The sequence below is a fragment of the Dendrobium catenatum genome, unplaced genomic scaffold, assembly GCF_001605985.2.
Source record: "Dendrobium catenatum unplaced genomic scaffold, ASM160598v2 fragScaff_scaffold_243, whole genome shotgun sequence".
NCBI lineage: Eukaryota > Viridiplantae > Streptophyta > Magnoliopsida > Asparagales > Orchidaceae > Dendrobium > Dendrobium catenatum.
Window position 1 is genome coordinate 1,253,320 of NW_021318705.1, and position 19,852 is coordinate 1,273,171.

At 35.0% G+C, this 19,852-nt stretch overlaps 1 protein-coding gene across 1 annotated transcript in view; it reads right to left on the bottom strand.

Moving 5' to 3' along the window:
• LOC110094702 (probable N6-adenosine-methyltransferase MT-A70-like) overlaps positions 1 to 3,545 on the bottom strand; it is a 35,183-nt gene extending 31,638 nt beyond the window's left edge. The window contains exon 1 of the mRNA XM_028693235.1: positions 2,316 to 3,545. Coding sequence (XP_028549068.1) covers positions 2,316 to 3,530 — 1,215 coding nt within the window. The 5' untranslated portion in view covers positions 3,531 to 3,545. The remainder of the gene's footprint in view (positions 1 to 2,315) is intronic.
• Between the last annotated feature and the right edge of the window lie 16,307 nt (positions 3,546 to 19,852).

The following is a 19,852-nucleotide window of genomic DNA, read 5'->3' on the forward strand; positions in this document are numbered from 1 at the left end:
TTTAGTTTATTGGTTTCACATTGTATAGCTTTTATGTGGCCATGGGCATGGATTCTATAAATAACATAGAATGGAATGTTAGTAGAGACAGCATTCTGAATTCAATTCCAATAGTTCTCTCTCTAATTGACTTCCACTTTTCTTGCTCGTGATTAATTCAGGAATAAAATACAAACAGTCCTTCGACCCATTTACAACACAATACTACTTCTACCACTAGAAATCTCCATGTATTCAAGATTGTTACGAGCATCTCTAACCACAATTGTTGTTGTAGATCCATAGGTATTATGTTGTTAATTTGATCAACAACAATGTCCAAAATAATAGGGAAATTGAAGATTTCATTTCTCAAACTTTACATCTAAAGGATTTGTTCTTGAACACTTGTACAGTTGGACGACCCGACAAAAGGAAGAAGATTGACAGTGTGTTGATTGAAGATCCAAAACTTTGAAAATAACAGGTTCATTTTGAGTGGAGAAACCCTTATTTTAGGGTTTTTTTTAATAAAAAGTGATGTAATGTATTCTACTATTTTCTATTCACTCCTTATTGTTCTTGCAATTTGATAACATAGGTGTAAGTGTCTGAATACAACCATCCCTGAAAAGAATATGTGATAGGAACTAAACAAAAAAAAGTAATAGATACCCTAAATAAACTAATGGCATAAATTTTTAAAAAAAAAGTTCAAGAATATTTCAATTTTATGAATGCTCAATGTGCCAACAAGTTGTCAACATCTCTATCATCATACCAGTCAGATCAAACAATAAAAGCTAATCAATAGCCTATTTGCAGAAATCCTCAATCATCCTCGATAGGCTGCATAATCAATAGCCATAGTCTAAATTTAATGCAGAACACAGAATAACAATTGCTCTTAACAGTTCAAAATAAATTTAATTTGAGGCCTCTTGTATACAAGCACTTAACTAAAACTTTAATCATTTAAATACCTCTCTTTAACATGATTCCTATAGCAACTGATAAATCCGTAAACAATATCTCCATACAACATGCTCAATACATATCTTTTTTACTCATGAACAATATTTTCTTACATAACTTTAAAGGTTTTGACATGTAATTATTAAAATCATATTTTAATGGAATTAACAGTCCTGGAATTATTACAAACATGGATAAATTTCATGTACATAAAAAGTAAACATTTGTAACTAGAGGGCAACTTTCCAATTCAAAAAATATAAGCCTTAAGCGTTTGATAATTTGTTACCAATGGAATAAAAAGCACTCCCCAAACATCTCAACTATCATCATCCACCCCAACAGCAAATGCAAACAAAATTGGATGGTAATTCTAGTGTAGCAACACATATCAACTTCAGAAGGGGCATTAAGTTCTAGAAGGGCCATAATAATCATTTTAAGGAAATCGAAAAGAAACGCGGATTCAGCGTTACATAAACTAGTCATATAACCTGGAAACTTTTATCTAAGTGCCTAAGCTAGTCTCTGAAATCAGCAACTCAACTTCTACAACCAACAAAAATATAATAATCATGTTATTTTCCACTCCCAAGTTCGTTGACTTTCTATGAATTAGAAAGAAAAGAAATAAAACCAGTTAGAGGTTATTTGGTTTGATGTTATCTATATATTTAGATAAAATGAGGGGTCTGCTTGGTTCAATCTTATTTAGAAAATATTATTTTCTACAAAACAATGTGATCTTTCAAATGTAGTATGTTTGGTTTGATGTCATTTCACTTAAAAAAATGAAATATTATTTAGGATAACTCGGTGATTTTTTTCTTTTTTCTTAAACCATTAAGACTGAGGTAAACAGGATAGCATCCAATTTCTTCATTATTTAGATTCCTTTAACCTTAACTACTAATATTCTTCAGAGTACCTCAATGTAAGAGATATAATCAAACCAAACATCATTTATCAAAATTTAAATAGCAATACATTAAAAAATATATATATATTATGCCAAACATTGAGATTGTATGGTTTGATATGTTCAAATTTGAGATAATCAAGATAACGTTAATACCCAAGATAAAGGCAATAAAATGGCAGCAAAATTGGGTGTTATTTAGATTACCTCTATCTTGATGCTAAAATTTAAAGGGCAAGCAAGGTAAAAATCATCATTGATTGGGCAAATTAATATTGCGTTCTTTAGGAGAGATATCATCAGATCAAATACATTGCATTTAATAGATAACATTATAATATAAATAACAAAGTTAACTATATAACAATATTAACTATATAATATAACAGCAAACCAAACAGCCCGTTAATAACTAAATCAATGAGAAGTAGCGTCTCCAAACCTTTGCAGCAACCGCAGTTTCCTTAGCAGTTGGCCGGTGAATAAGATCTAAAAGCTCCTCTCCAGTTTTGGACTTTTGCAACTCCCTGAAGGTCTTCTTATTGAGCAATGCCTCAATGTCCTTCCTGTCATCCTCCTCTGTTCTAGGCTTTGCCGGTGGGGGATTTGGTCCACCCATTCCAGCACCAGGTCCAATTAGAGGACGGTGAAGAGGTGGCACACCGATAACTCTCGGAATTCCCATCAAACCAATCATCCTAGGGCCTCCCCTTGGGCCAATGATTGACCCAGGCGCACCAGCCCCTGAATACATTGGTGACATGCCAGATAAATGGGAATCAGGGTGACCCATCCACAGATCATGGGGTGGCCTAGGCATCATAGAGGTACCTCGTTCAGCTGCAGGCAATACTGCTGCCTGAATCTGACTATTTACATCACCAGAACCGAAATCAAGTGGCTGTAACTGCTGCTGTTGAGAACTCTCCGGTAGTTCCTTAAGCAGCTTGCTCCTGTCAATGCCCCAGACCATTAACATCGACTTCCCATTAACCGTGAAGTCCTCCAGCTGCACACCGCCGCTGTCCTCAGCAATTCGACGGAGAGCTGTCTCAACCGCAGATATCGCGCCAAATTCACCGCCAAGCTCAACCATGGCAGCCTTCTCAGCTGATGTGGCCGAAGACTGATCGCTCTCCAGCCGACGAAGCAGTGCGGCCGAATCAATTTCCGTGAAGGGAACTAACTCAAGCAGGCACACAGCTACCATAGTGCGAACGACCGAAAGGCGATCTCCCGCGATTCCGCCGCTGCTTCCTTCGTCCTGCTCAGCATAGAAACGGTCGCGGGAAGAACGTACCGAGGTGGGAGAGGTCTTCCGGCGGGTACGGGGCAAGGGCTTAGAGTCTGGGAGAAGTCGGCGACGGGACTCGGAAGGGGTTTTAGCGCTAGGATTCGAGACGGAAGCGCCGCTGCGGTTAGGGTTAGGGTTTGGTTTAGGAAAAGGGGAGAAGGATCGGCCGGTGAAGGCAGAGATGACGCGAAGGGAAATGTCGAGGGAAGATGCGATGTCAGGTACGAGTGTTTGGATAGCAGAGAGCAGGTCCTGCTGCACGACGCGGCGGGCGTCAATGGCGTCCACCAGTTGAAGGCGCATCTCCTTCAGTACGGCGACGTCATCTACGTCGCCGCCGGTCGCCTCGGTCTGAGAGTCCATCACTCGTTCCTCTGCCTAGAAACCGGTGTCAAAGGCGCTAATCTTGATTTTTTTTTTTGGGGGAAATTTTTGGGCAAAGCCCTTCATATTAAAAAGAGGTTACAAGTAAAATAAAAGACAAAAACTATAACTCCCAAAACCCTAAAACAAAATTTGGGAGTTCTAAAGGAAGCAAAAACAATACAGAGAACTTAAATAGAAGATTAAAGGACTCAGATCGTTCTGGCTATTGATTGTCGAGAGGGTCGGCCAGAGCGCAAAAACCCCTGGTTGCCAAGAAATGGCCGTCCAAAGGGCAGCTGTAGAAACAGCATTCATCATAGTCCTTTGCAAAACCCAGCAACCTGCAAGCGAGATAAACTGAATAGGCTCCACACAAGGGACATAAAGCATCAGGAAAAAAGGATCCAGCGGAGGGAAATGATCCTGAATATCAACAGCAAAAGCTTCCAGAAAATTATTGGTGATTCCAGCCATGGGTTTTGAGTAAGATAGCTTTTTTGACTTTAGCAATGACAGTCAATTGGCTGTCAATAATCCCTCCAAACAACCTATCGTTTCTTGCTCTCCAAAGGTGATAAATAGCCGCAGAAGCAGTGAGCAGGTAAAAATTTCTCTCACGTTTATTGAAATTTTGCTAAAAAATGCTATCGTAGACTTGAAAAAGATTTGGACTCATCAAAAGAGATCCCAGCCAAGGCAGCAAACCTTTAATAACATTAAAGGTGAAGCTGCAGTCATAGAATAAATGGGATAGAGTTTCCGGAGCCGAGTGACAGAAGCAGCAAGTATATTGTCTTTGAATTCCCCTTTTAGCTAAAGCATCCGATGTTTTGAGTCCCCCTTTAAAAGCAAGCCAGGCATATGCAGAAAAACGAAGGGATGCTTTCTTGTGCCAAACAAAATTGTTCCAATTCACCACCTCCAGGTGACTAAAATAGTGCTTACGGAAATCAGCAAAATTGGGATTTTGTTTACTAAGCCAAAGATGGCTATCATCATTGCCATCAATAGGAACAGTATTGATAAGAGTAGAAATTTGGTTATCAAAAAAGCTCGGAACAGCCCAGTTTCCCCCCCAGATAATGTCCTTCACCCTCCAGCCAATGTAAGGCTTAAACCCAGGTAACAAGTTACCGTGGGTCAAGTATTCAGCAATTGAGACACCCCACACTAAGGGTCCCAAAAAAGAGAAAGACAGCTAGAAGGGGTAATAGAAAAGGATATACAGTTTCTAATACCTTCAGCTATCTTACAAAGATTTTTCCAAAAATGGGTGCAGTTCACTGCCAAGCTGTTCCAAAGAGAATAATATTTAGCCCGTCACCATTCAAAAAGAAGATTGTTGCTGTTTAAGAATCGCCAAATAACAGAACAGCCATAGTCTTGATATAGGGAATCCAGAGAAGGGATTCCCAAACCACCATTTTGCTTAGGAATACAAGTATGTTTCCAAGAAACTATGTGAAGCTTTTTCTTATTGATATCTCCAAAAAAGGTAAATCTAGCACACATCCTGTTTAATTGCTTACAGCAATTCTTTGGTATAATAGACCCTCTTATCCAGTAAGCCAAATTGTTACATATAGTAAATTTGATATATTGTATCCTTCCAGCAAATGACAGAGTTTTTGCTTTCCAACCGTCTAAAAGAGTAGCAACTTTTTGAATCAGAGGCTGGAAATGAGCAGACTTGAGTTTTTTATAGAAAATCGGAAGGCCCAAATAAGAAATTGGGTTAAAGGTTTGCTGGATATTGAGGATAGCACAAATAGTGTTTGCTGTATTGGAGTCCTTGGAGATGAGAATTGTGCTTTTAATGGGATTTGTATGGAGGCCAGAAACATCACCAAAGTTGCTGAGAATAGTTTTAAGGGCTTGAGCGTTCTTAATGGAAGCCAAACCAAATACCATAAGGTCATCAGCAAACAGTAAATGTGAGATGGTGCAGTTGCCAATCGAAATACCATTGAAATCATCATGAGTAGTGGCTAAGTCAAAGGAGGAAGATAGGCCGTCCATAATAATACTGAAGAGATAAGGAGATAACGGACAGCCTTGTCTGATATCAGATGTGGAGTTAAAATATCCTTCCAGCATGCCATTAATACAAACAGAAAAGTGCACATCAGTAGTGCAGGCTTTTATCCACTATATGAACATGTCTGGGAATCCTTTTGCCTCAAGTCTTTGATAGAGAAAGTCTCTTGACACCAAGTCAAAGGCTTTGGTGATGTCAAATTTGGCACAAAAGTACTTCTGCTTTGTTTTCAGGTTGAAATTGCTCAGAATGTCAGAAGCTAAAAGGATATTGTTAGAGATGATCCTTTTTTGAATAAAACCTCCTTGGCTAGGATGAATAATGAAAGGCATCACATTCTTCATTCTATTAGCAATAATTTTAGCTATGATTTTGTAAGTGACATTGCAAAGAGCAATAGGTCTATAGTCTTTGACATTACAAGCATGAGGTTGCAAATAAGAGCTAAAGCAGTGGCTTTAATTTGATTGGGCATGTAACCAGTGTTGAAGAAGGAAATCACAGCTTTGCAAAGTTGAGTTTTGATGGTATTCCATGTAGCTTTATAGAATTTAAAGGTGAAACCATCTGGGCCTGGAGCAGCATTGGGCTTAGCCGAGAAAACAATGTGTTTAATTTCCTCAATAGAAATCAGAGCTATAAGATTGGAGAGGAGGTGTGTAGGTATCCGATTGCCCACAGGGATTTTATGAGAGTTGAGGATGTGAGGGGGAGGGCCCGGAGTGTTAAAGAGATTTCTGAAGTGGTCAACAAAGACATTGGCAATATCCTTGTGGCTAGTGAAAATACCCAGGTCATTGGAGATCACTTTGATACGATTGTGATTTTGCGTAATATTGATCTTAGAGTAGAGGAACTTAAGATCATCCTCTCCATTCGAAATCCACTTAACCTTAGCTCTTTGCAGCATCCAACTAGTGAGGGTATCTTGGTAATAAGCAAGTTTAGCATTGACATCCTTCAGCGAGCAGTTAAGTGCAGGATCTAACGGATTATGCTGGAGCAAAGTGATCATAGTGTGTTGCTGATCTTTGAGAGCATCAATTTGGGATTGAATGTTATTGGAATTGAACCAGGATTTTTGTTTCAGAGCATTCTTGTGGGACTTAAGTTTGTAGCTGAGGGAACTTAAAGGGCTGCTCTCATTAGGAAGAGAAAAGACCTCTAATAAAATGTTCTAGAAATCAGGATTCTTCAAGCAGTAATTTTTGAACATGAAGCGATGCCCTTTGTTGACGGAAGGAGAGTTCACCAAGATCAAGGGGGAATGGTCTGAGCAATCAGGGTCTTCTACAATGTAGTAAGAGTTAGGAAAAGAGTTCAGCCAGTTATCATTAATAAGCACACGGTCCAACTTAATGTGAATTGGGTTGTGGGTTTGTTGGTTGTGCCAGGTAAAGAAATGGCCCACATAAGAGAGGTCGTGCAAACCAGCATTAAAAACCATACTATTGAACTCTCCAAGCTTGTAGGAGAGAGGGGTGCCACCACTTTTTTTCATTCAGATTACGACAGCAATTGAAGTCTCCTACAATAGCCCAGGGGAGAGAAGTATTGCTTCCAATATCAAGGATGCTTTTCCAAAGATCTTGTCTTTCAGTTTGAGAGTTGCTTGCATAAACCGCAGTAATAGCACAAGAGATGTTGCCATTGACAGAGATGTGACCATGAATAAATTGATTTGACATTTTGAGTGGCACAAAATTAACAGTCTTCTCATTCCATTTAACCCAAATTCGTCCAGGACTAGAATACCCAAAATTGTCACAGGTGGCTTCATACATGAAGATTTTATGGTTGGAGAGGAACCAATGATCATTGTAATTAGGTTGAGTAATTTTAGCTTCTAAAATAAAGAAGAGGTCAATATGGTTAGCTTGGGCAAGTTTTTTGCAGCTAAAAACTTTGGTCAGGCTGTTAAACCCACGCAAATTCCACGCTGCAATATTGGGCAATGTCATTGGGATTTTGGATTGGGGGTAGAGGCCTTTTTGGCTTTGCCTCTAGTATGTTTTTGGTTTTGGCTAGGGGGTGGTTGGGCTTTAGATGAAGTAGAGCTAGAGGTGGAAGGTTCCATAGTAGAGGAAGGGATGTTAGGTTGATGTAAGCGAGGTGACGTCTGGGAAGGACTGTTGAGGTTGGGATTTGTAGTGTTAGTAGGGTCATTTTTAGGGGGAAAAGCAGCTTTGGCTTGTTGGAAAGAAGAAGCTAGAGTCTCCTAAGTGTTGTCATGGTCATTTAAGGCTTCAAATTTGTTTTTGGTAGTGATAGTAACAGGCTGTTTTATCTGGACTATAGAGTCGGTGATGTCCTGGACATCTCCAGACGGAGAGTTAAGGTTCGGGATTAAGGTTCCTGCATTAGGATTTTGGTTTTCATTGGAAGTAGGAAGTTGAGGATGTATGTCATGATTGGCCTGCGACTGAGTGATCTTTTGGATCAGTGGAGGTTTAGGGATGTAGAATTTTGGTGGCGGCGTGCGTTTAGGTCTTCTACTGGTACTTCTTCCCCTAGGTTTTTCAACATTTTGGGTTTTTAGGATTGGATCTTTTGGACATAAGGTCGGTGGGTGCATGATAGATCCACACTGTGAACATTTTTCAGGTTTCCAGTCATATTGGACTCTAAGGGGATACGAATTTCCTTCAACATAATAAAAATTTCCTCAGGAAGAAGAGAGGAACTAGTTATTTGTACGCATACTCTAGCAAATGTCAAACGAGTTTTTGCAGCAGTTAAAGCATCAACAGCAATGGGAATCCCTATGCAGCTAGCTAGTTTAGAGATACCTTCCGGCGTCCACAAAGATAGCGGCAAGTTCAGGATTTTGATCCATAAGGGGATAGCCGGAAATTCTTCCCTTTTAGGCACAAAATCAGGAGTCCACTTTTGAAGTATGAATGGCTTACCGAAGAAAAACCACGGACCACCCATCCATGCATACTCGTAGTCTTCTACGCAGAAAATTTGAGCAAGAAAAATCCCTCATCCATAGTAAGCAAAGAAATGGACCCTTTAAGAGGCCATGCCTTCTTAATCACGGACAGAAGAGTTTCGTAGTAGGGTCTTTTCCCGATCGAGTAGCCAACCAGCGAAAGGGACCACTCCGGAGCTCCAGCGTTGAACTGGTCGGTGGTGAACTCAGCAGTGAAGTTTTGAGTTGGGACGAAAGTTAGAGAGCGGGAGAAGTCAGGAGAGACTTGGGGGTGGAGTTTAAAAGGTTTTTCCAAAGCGGGAGGACAGTGGAAGCAGGGGATGCAGTGGAGGTGGAGGTGGAAGGGAGAGGGGGAAAGTTGTTCTCGGCCATGGGGGGAGGCACCCCCGGCCGGGAGGCGGCGGGAAAGCAAGAGGCGGGAGAAGTTCCCGCAAACCCTAGCAGAGCTCGAAGATATTTTTACCCTTTTTTTTACCAAGTGTACTTTATCTTGATCTTTCTCCTTGCACCTTGCACGCAGTCAAACCGGCAAAGATTTCTCCCAGCGTCTTATATAGAGCTCAAATATTTCTTCAAATACCATTCAATCCACCAAAAGTATTTTAATTATTAAATTAACAAAAAAAAATTAACTATAATACATTAATACCATTCTAAGTGCAACAATTATTATTTGGATAGGTGTTCAGAAATGTATTTGATTAAAGCATAATAATTATAATCAAACTAATTGACCTGAATATTTCTTTAGCTATTTGCCCTAAGGAATTTACTTTATCATTTTCTTAAAATTAAAATATAAAAAATAAATAAAGATCATTAATCTTAATTTAAATAAAAAAATTAATGACTGTGCATCGAAAATACTGAGTAAAACACCTCTAAGAACAGGAAAATTATTCTATGAAGACGTCGAATGTCGTCCTGAGATCAACCAGTATGCGACATGTCATCCCTTCGTTGTGTACCACGGCTCCGTACTACTCGGTACCGCTGACGTTGTTGTACCTGATTCACCTTCGGACGTAGAGCTACGTTCAACCTCCGCACATAATAATTTCTCCCTAAGCCGACTACTAATCTTCTTAAGTAAACTTGACATGTTCTTGGAAAACTATACAATTATTTTTCTATTTATTTGAATTTGATAGTTAGAACTTTTATTTTAAAATTCAAAATTTGTGTATTCAATTTCGCGGTGGGATTTGGTTATGCCTGCTGAGTTGATTTTCATTATTTGTAAATCATTCTATTGGGAAATGAGATTTTGAATGATTTCTTGTTATTTAATTTATTTTGGATTATTTAGAAGGCTTTGATATATTATCTTGTGCTTGAGAAATTTAAGTTTAAAAATTTGCATCCAAGGATTAAATAACAAAAATGATAAATTAAGAGAAAGAATGATTATACTAAAATTTTTTTATTTTTTTTCCAGATTAGTAAATTAAATTTTAAAAATGCTAATATTTATAATTGTTAATATATCACCCAAAAAATTGTCTAACCATGTTAGAGTCTTGATGCAAACATTTGAACTAAAAGTTGTCAACAGTGCCAATGATGCAATATCCATCGTCATGAAAACTCAGGTAATTACTGTTAATGATTGTCAAATTTAATTTTATTAGTTATTATGAGTTATAGAGTGCTCAATGGAACCTTAAGTAAGTCGAGAAATGAGTTACAAAATGAATTTTTAAATTTCCATATTCTTCTCTAGGAGCGTCATGGAGCTGGGATTGGTAGTGACGAGACATCCAGCTCTCTAGTTGAGAGGAAAAATAAGTATGTGTTACGATGTTAGGTGATTCCACCGAGGCATAGGTTTCAGGTAGAGAGATTCTTGAAAATTTTGGAAGATTCTTTGGGAGCGCAGCTATAATAACCCAAAATGGGAGGTTGAACCGAACCGGTGCAACCAACCTTGTTCTCATCTTTCGCAATACCGAGCCTTTAAGTAGATAAATCAGGATTTAGGGCATGCTTTGTTCATGAGATATATATATATATATATATATATAGAGAGAGAGAGAGAGAGAGAGTTATGGCAATAAATTAGATCAGAAAGAAGTTAGGCGTAGCGTGTGAGAGGGATGATAATCGACGACAACCTCCTATGCAACACCACATCATAAAAAGAGGGAAGAGTGGCAATGATCAATGGCTTCGAAGTTCGATGGTATGTGGTTGATCAGATGACTTTGGCTACCTAACAAGCCATATGTGGGCGACGATATCGACAGTTCCTCCAGTGGTTGCAGTCCCTTATGTTTGTTCTCACATCGAGCACCGTAAGGAGAGGAGGCTAACTAGAGGAAAAAGGGGAAAAGAAGCAAGAGTATCTCATCCTTTTTTTAAGACTAATGATGCATGCCCTTGACACCACGTTGTGTTTACCAACACCAATAAGGTCATACTTATTATTGTCAATAAAAGTAGGCACCCATCATTTATGATAAGATCACCACACATCATTGCCACTAATAATGATGTTAAATATCAACAGTAATTCAATATATATTATCAGGAAACTAAGGTAATTAATGTGAATGATCATCAAATTTAATTTTATTAGCTATTATGAGTCCTAGAGTGCTCAATGGAACCTTAAGGAAGTCGAGAAGTGAGTTAGAAAAAGAAATTTTAAGTTTCAAAAAATCTTCACTAAGAGCATTGTGGGGGCGACGATATCGATAGCTCCTCTAGTGGCTGCGTCCCTTATGTTTGTTCTCACAACGAGCACCGTAAGAGGAGGAGGCTAACTAGAGGAAAAAATGAAAAGAAGCAAGAATATATCATGCTTTTTTTCAAGCCTGATGATGCATGCCCTTGACACCACGTTGTGTTTACCAACACCAATAAGGTCATACTTATTATTGTCAATAAAGGTAGGCACCCATCATTTATGATAAGATCACCACACATCATTAACACTAATGATGTTAAATATTACCAATAATTCAATATCTATTGTCAGGAAACTAAGGTAATTAATGTGAATGATTGTCAAATTTAATTTTAGTAGCTATTATGAGTCCTAGAGTGCATAATGGAACCTTAAGAAAGTCGAGAAGTGAGTTAGAAAAAGAACTTTTAAGTTTCAAAAAATCTTCACTAAGAGCATTGTGGTGTTAAGATTGGTAGCGACGAGGCATGCATCCTGCTCTCTGGTTGGGGGGAAAAAAGAGTATGTACTATGACGCTAGGTGTTGCCACTGAGGTGCCAGGTCTTAGGTGGAGAAATTCTCAAAGAATTGGGAGAGCAGCTGTAATAACCCAAAATGGGAGGTTGAACCAAATCGGCCCAACCAACTTGGTTCTCATATCTCGCAATACATGCCTTTAAGTAGAAAAAATCAGGATTTAGGGCTTACTTTTTGCATGAGAGAGAGAGAGAGAGAGTTGTAGCAAAAAATTAGATTGGAGAGAAGTTGGGCACAACTTATGAGTGAAAAATCAAGAAGATGATGATCGATAACAACCTTCTATGCAACTTCACATGCTAGAAAGAGGGACGAGTGGTGATGCTCGATGGCTTCAAAGTTTGATGATATGTGGTTTATCAGATGATTTTGATTACCTAATATGCAATAGGGGGAGGAGGCGAGATCGATAGCTCCTCCGGTGGCTGCAACCCCTTGTGTTTGCTCTCATCATCAAGCACTATAAGGGGAGGAGGCCAAGTAGAGGAAAAAGGGGAAGAAGCAAGAGTATTTTCTTCCTCTTTGTACATCATCTTCTTCATCAATTTTTATTATGTAAACCCTATTAACAAACTTGTTAAATACTGCTGTGATTTGCTGAAATTAACCCCAAGGCGTATCAATATGATGAATTATTTTGATAAATTGTACATTTTATTATTTAAACATTAATTCAAACTTAGATTAAGGACTTATGAACATTAAGCACTATAATTAATTCTCTAAGGAGCTAATTATTTCATATATATATATATATATATCCTATAGCTTTGATTTGCATTGGCTTATGGTTAGAGGTATGTCTAGAATGGTAAAGCCCTAAAGCATTCAAGATAATTAGATAAAGCTACTCTATGAAAATAATTAATTTACTGAATATTATAAGCTAATTAATTATTTTGGTTGCTAAAAATTATTGAGTAATGTATTAAATATATAAGTGATTTTTATTCTTTTGAATCTAGGATTATGGTGCACTGCATGTTGAAGTGGGAAAGGTTGGCGTCAAGATCGAAATGTTCGTTTACTTATGACTTCAATCTGGTAGGTGACTCTTTACCAAGTAAGGGATAAGTATATCTTTCCCTATTAGAGGTCTAACCCTTGCTACTCATTATATGTGAATAATGTGTATGGTAAAATGTGATAATGCATTCACAGCATTACATGTTACCATTTTGGCATGATCTTATAGTTAGCATTATCATGTTGATTATTGCATAATTTTATGAATAGTTCACATAATTTTTCTTGATTGCTCTAAATAATTATTGTCTACACAAATCATAATTTTTGTATTACTTATCATTGAGCTTAATTTGTTATAACATTTGTTAAGCACTATTATTGAGATACAATATGTATATAATACAAGTTTATGTGTATGATGCTTGAAAATGTCATTATTTAATCCTATTGGATATTAGCTAGCAGGAGCGACTAGTCTTCAAAGTAAAGATTCTACAAGAAATTATTAGATTTCCTTGGGATTGGTGCTTACCTTTCCCGACAGGGATTGTAGTAAATCGACTATATATATATATATAGAGAGAGAGAGAGAGAGAGAGAGAGAGAGAGAGATAATAACAAATGAGTTATTAGGGAATGTATAAATATTGCATGCTTGTAAGTGAATAAGTTTTTATTTGAATGCAATGATTATTAGCTGGCAAATAATTCAGTGTGAGTTATGCTATGTAAGAAGCTTTCATAAATGTAGTATGTATATTCAAAAATCTCAGATCATATATATTGTTCATATTTATGTTCTTTTTACTCATATTTAAGCTCATGCCTTGCCCTTTATGTTTTATTTAGTACGATTTTACCTACTGAGTTTGTTCTTGCAACCTCACACCTACTACTTTGTGGTTTCATATTGCTAGTTGTATAGCTTTTGGACGAACTTCTAGGTTCTTACATCAGGTTTATTCTTTGAAATGTACTTAAGGTTTAAGTTATTTAATTGATCTAATTGTGTAATAGAATTTCATTTATGTTGTTTGAGTTTAGATGCACTGATGATTTATTAGTTGATACAAACTATTGAAATATTATATTTTCATTTATTTGGAATTATTTTATAAAATTTATTCAACTCACACTCTATGCTTCTTGGCCTGGTGGAGTGGTGTGACATCAACAACATTAGGAAGTTGAGCGCCATGGTGCTAGTTCATATTAGTGGTTTTTAAATATTAAAATATCTAAATTTTTTATAAATCTCATTCAACCCTCAGCCTTGTCGGATAAGAATGGATGAAAAAGGAAGAGGGGAAGAGGAGAGAGAAGGAAATAGAAGAGATTTGAAGGCCAAGAAGCTGAAATCGTCCATTGGGACTATTCAAGATATTGTAAAGCTCGAGATAGATTTTTAAACCACTATCTCTAATTTTACTTCCAATGAGTTTATAAAAATGTATGAATGAAAATTTATATTTTTCTATTTTTACGAAATTTTCACCATGTAATTTTTAATATGTTGTTGCATCCTTTATTCTGAGCATTTTGGCTATATAAAATCAAAGTTTCACTGCTAGTTTTTCCTATGCATATTTTTTAGTATATAACTGAATTGAACTTTTTTTTAGTAAATGCAATAATTATATAAAAATATTGAAATGCTCATATGAATATTCAGCTGAAGTTAGAAGTTGAATAGAAAAAGTTCAATATATATTATTGTCCTTGTAATGTGTCTTTTACTGATAATTCTAGCAGTTCACATATTATTTAAATATTCACATATTATTTAATTATTCCATTGAGATCATAAATTAGCTACTATTGCATTCATGATTGTATAACATAGCATTGGAGATATTCTAATATGTGAAAAGAGCGCTCTCTGATATGTTATAAAGGCCATATATTTTCTATTCTTGCCCCATCTGCCTATTGTGAATGTGGGTATGATTCTTCCCTCGCTTACTAAAAGAGAGGTGTGGGAGGTTATATGGCATGATCCTATTTTAATTTTAGTTATAGGCAGGTGTGGGAGGTTAAATGGAGGCATAAGTTAAAGCGAGTTATAAGCAAGCATCAGGATATTTGCATTATTTTCATTACATTGCAGATGTTGCATTTTTAAAGAATGAAGCATAAATAATGTTTTGAACTTAATATTAAAAATTTTTAAATCTCTGTATAATTTCAATGAAATGAACAAGTTAAGGGCAAGTGAAATACAAATGTTTTGTAATGTATCTGGAAGCTTCTATGAAAGCGAGTTTATAAGTACAAGTGATTCACTACAGGAAAAACGCTGAAAACCGGCTGTTTTTTCCGGCAGTTAGTGTAAAATTACCGGCGGTTTTTTACGTTACCGGCGGTCTAACGGCGGTTTGGTAACCGCCGGTAAAAACGGCGTAGGAAACCAATTCCGACGGCTTTTTACCGGCGCCATTTTTCCTGTAGTGATTACTGATAACCCTAAAATCAAGTATGTAATGAAACCCTAATAATTCATATTTTGTTTATACTTTCATTACTCTTTACAATTCTTTGTATTTTCTTTAATTAATTGTTATTTAATATTTGAATTTGGATATTGATATCTATATGGGATCTCGAAAAAAAGTCTACTAGGCTAGTCGTTCTTATTATATTCTCTGTAACCTTTTAGCAATGGTAAAAAGCCCAATAAAGTAGCTAAAGTGTGGGAACATGATCTTTTGTGTATAAGTATCTAATGCATTATTTTGTAATCTAATTTTAATTTTTTGGATGTATAGATGATTAAAAACCAACTGGATTGATATGTTTATGTTTTGAAATAAATCATGTAAATTTGCTTTTGTAATTGTGATTTTTGTAGCTCTGATTATTTTTGAATGAGGGATGAGGTAATTAATAATATGTTTAAGTGATCTAATCATCCCATTAGATCCCAGGGCATCACAAATAATATAGATGAACACTAACAATAACAGATATATAATCACCAACAACATCAATGCTCATTGACAATAGAAAGCTAATACACATCTTCTCATAAATTTCAATGCTCGTTAACACTAACAAGGTTAGCTCCCATCATCATCAATAATAGCATCGCCCTTCAACACCAATATTATTAATGAACATTATCTCCAATTTTGGCACATCTAGGAAAAACCAACTCTGATGCTCCCGATGCCAATAAGTACATCATATACTGACAACATAAAAGTCATTACAAAATGTCATTGGAAACATTGATGCCTGCCAACACCAATAACATCAACGCTATTAATTCCTACCATCTCCAACATCATTATCACTACCAAAGACAATAAATATTGTCAATGCTACATCAATGCATGTTGGGTACAAAAACACCAATGCTGGTTAACACTAATAAAGTGATTGCCAACATCGTTAATGTCATCTATTGTAATATGGTCAATACATATAATTGACACCAACCCCAATATTTATCAACACTAATAAAGTACCACAAACACTAAAAAGGACAATGTTAAATGATTCTAATAAGTTTAACACCAAATATTAAGACTTAAATCGACACTCAATGTATCACGCCCTATAAACTAATTTAGAAGACTTCTTTTTTTATTTTTCTATTATAAAACAATCAGAGCTATCTAATATTATATAATAGTAATAAATAAGAAAATAAATTTTATTATTCAAAATATCAATATACATCTATATTCATTACTCTAAAAATTATATACACTACTCAAGAATCATGTAATCATATCATGTCTATCCAAATTATTAGTATAAAATAATAACTAAAATAAAATAAAAAAGAACCTGATTAATCTCTAATTGTTGCTCCCTTATTATGACTTGAAATCATTTAAATCACATATAATGAGCTAAACAACTCAGCAAGTCACACTAAAATACTATCATTGAATTTAAAACATGGTAGAGAAGCAATATGCATGTCGTAAGTCAATTCATAAAAGTAGCAATCATATGATCATGAATATATACATAAATAGTAAAACTCATATGTGCTAATATTAGTATTAAGCCAGTATATCATATACTTAGTATCAGTAATCAGTATAGTTAATCAATAACAATAATAGTGAATAAATAGTAGTATTAGTAATAGTTCAGTAACAACATCAATGTCTATATCGGTACCAATAAATCCAATGACAGTAAAAATAACTCAATGATATAATAGTAATACATACAATAATAATGAATCTGAATCATACATTTCAACACTCACACTAAACAAACAAGAAGTCCTTACTAGTATGATGTTTTTTAGTATCATTTCAGTATCGATAAACTATTAGCTTAGGAAATGTAGTTGTTACTTTTGTCTGTCGACATATTAATAACTCCTAATCTTTACGTTGAAATTAATCATTGTACCAGATAACACCAAACTATAATATTTAAATAAAAATATGTTGGCCCACCATCCTATACATGTCAATCAATCTTCAACCAACAGATCAATTAGTCTTTACTTATCCTTCACACACATTCCAATAAAAGTAATAATGACTAGTTATTATCCAATCACATTTTTATTTTTCATTCTCAAACCTTGTATAATAATATGCTTAAATAGATACCTACTGAGTAAAAATAAATAATTTTAAAATATAATAAAACTATTAATGATTGTGTAAAATATTATTTTAAGACTTTAATCATACTAAACCACTATTTTTAGAGCCCTAATTATTTTTTATTCAATGAAATTACATAAATTTTAACATACTCGATGATTTTTTTTTTAAAAAAAACTATAAATGTTCATAATCTCAATCTTAATAAATATAAAAAGTTAAGCAGTGAAAGTTTTTACCGGTACAAATTTATCCATATTTTTGGTAACAGAAATAGAAAGTTAATTGAAGAAATATCACAAACTTTAAATTTTTAAAACAGAATAGGCATAATTTGATTTAGCTCAATACGGATAACTTTTCCAACTAACCCGTCAGCTAACAATGACCTGAAGTGACTCAAATTGAACTTTCTCTATCTAAAAATGATATCTACTTCTACTAGCTCTATGATTGAATGACTTGAAATAGTGAATTTTAAAATATATAAAAATGAAAATAATAGCCTAATGATGTCGTGCTGCCACCTAGACCTGTGACGCTAGTTCATGTTTTTCAAAATATAAAGAATGGAGCATTGCAATGTTAATATTTGGCGATTGGTACTATATTAGCGTCGAGGCGATCAAATAGTAAAAATTTTCATATGTTATCAAAATTTAATCCAGCCTTTGAGATTCATTCTATAATAAACATAACTATTTTCAAGCTTTAAAATACTTTCAAATATATGCAAATGAATGTAAAACATGAATTTAAATCTTTTAATGTATAAATTCTCTTTTTATATTTTTCAGTTGTTACACAATGTTACCAATAAGGCTAACACTTGATGTTAACACCAACAACATTGCACATACATAACTCTCCACCAATATTGAGTCTCGATATCAACACACCAATCTTGATGCCCAACATCAACATCAATGTCAACACCTGGTGTCATCACCAATGTAGATGTTCAATATTGACACTAACGCCAATGTATGATGTTGACACCAACGCAAACACTCGACGTTGATTACTATGTTAATTCCCATAGTGGCCATCTACATTGAAGCCCATTAATATTAATAAGGTTTTCATTTGCATTCACCGATAATATTGATACTTTTCATCACTATCAAGGCCAAAAAAATTCATTGACACCAATGCACGTGTATTTTAATGCTAATAAAGTCATCACCCATCATCACAAAAAGTGTAAACTTCTATTGATGCACATCACAACACCAATATTTATGGTTATGGAATGCCAACAAGTTTATTATCTACTATCACCAATAATAACTTAGCCCATCATAATGAATAATGCTTATATAAAATAATAATATTAGTAATAGTTCAGGGTGTGAACTTAGGGTGTGAACTTATGATTTGGAGTTGATGGTAGAGTTTGGTGGAGTTTGAGAAGGTGATGAAGTGAATGAAGTAAGACTAGGTCCAAGTATTCCCTATTCAAGTTGATGCATATATAAAATTGTTTAGAAGGATTTTATGATTTTGGCTCCTGGTTTATTGGTCTTAGATGATGCTTATGAAGTAGAGAAAGAGTTGCTAATAATTTAGAGAATATGTTTAAGAGGATTTATAAGTAACATAAAAGAAATAAAAATAATTGTCTAATCTCTCCAAAAAACGACCACACTTGAAGTCACCAAATACTAAGTAAATGAAGAGAACCTTTTCACAAAATTATTTCATTCCACAAAATAAAAATTATAATGCATATTAGCTCATATATAGGCATTATAAGACTAACTTTTAGAGAAAAATGAAGGAAAAAAGTGAGGTAAAGAGGGGTTAGTGAGCATTAAAGAGGAGTTCCAACTACCCATTATTTTGATGCCTCATCCCTATCTAACAAATTCATGGCTGACCTTATAAGCTTTTAGATAAAAAATTAATTATAACTTGCATTTAAAATATTTAAAACTATAGATTCTTTATAGGGCTCTTATAATTGGGTTTTTTCTTTGATCATTTTTATAGCTTTGATCATAGCTCATAACCAAATTATCACATATTATTCATAACTATATTTTGAGATTTTTATTGTACTACAATTCTATTTAATATCCCAAACTAACCTGACAATTGAAACTATCCTAAAGTTGCCCAAAAAAAAAGACTTTTTCCCTCTAGGAATCTCTCATCATCTCTCTTTAACTTGTAGCTCAGGGAGAAAATAATTTTGATAAAAGGATATTTAGTAGATTTTGATATTTATATAAAAATTCATTTCATAGTGTCGTAGCGCTTAGACGCACAGTACTGCTGCGCTCCCTTAAATGTCACTAAAAATACAAAGAATATGGTGTACAGTGTCACCCCCATAATTCTCATTTTTTTTTAGAATAGAAAATATATATAGTTGAGCATCGTAAAGCTCCTAGTACAACACCTCAGCACTTCTAAGGGGAACATTTAGACGTGCATATTTTCTAGATAGAATATGATGCCCTAGAATCTAATTTTGAAATAATTATTCTTTTATATTTTAATAAACAATAATAAGAGTTATATAATTTTTTTATCAATATAAATACCAGAGAAAATAAAACTATATATATATATATATATATATATATATA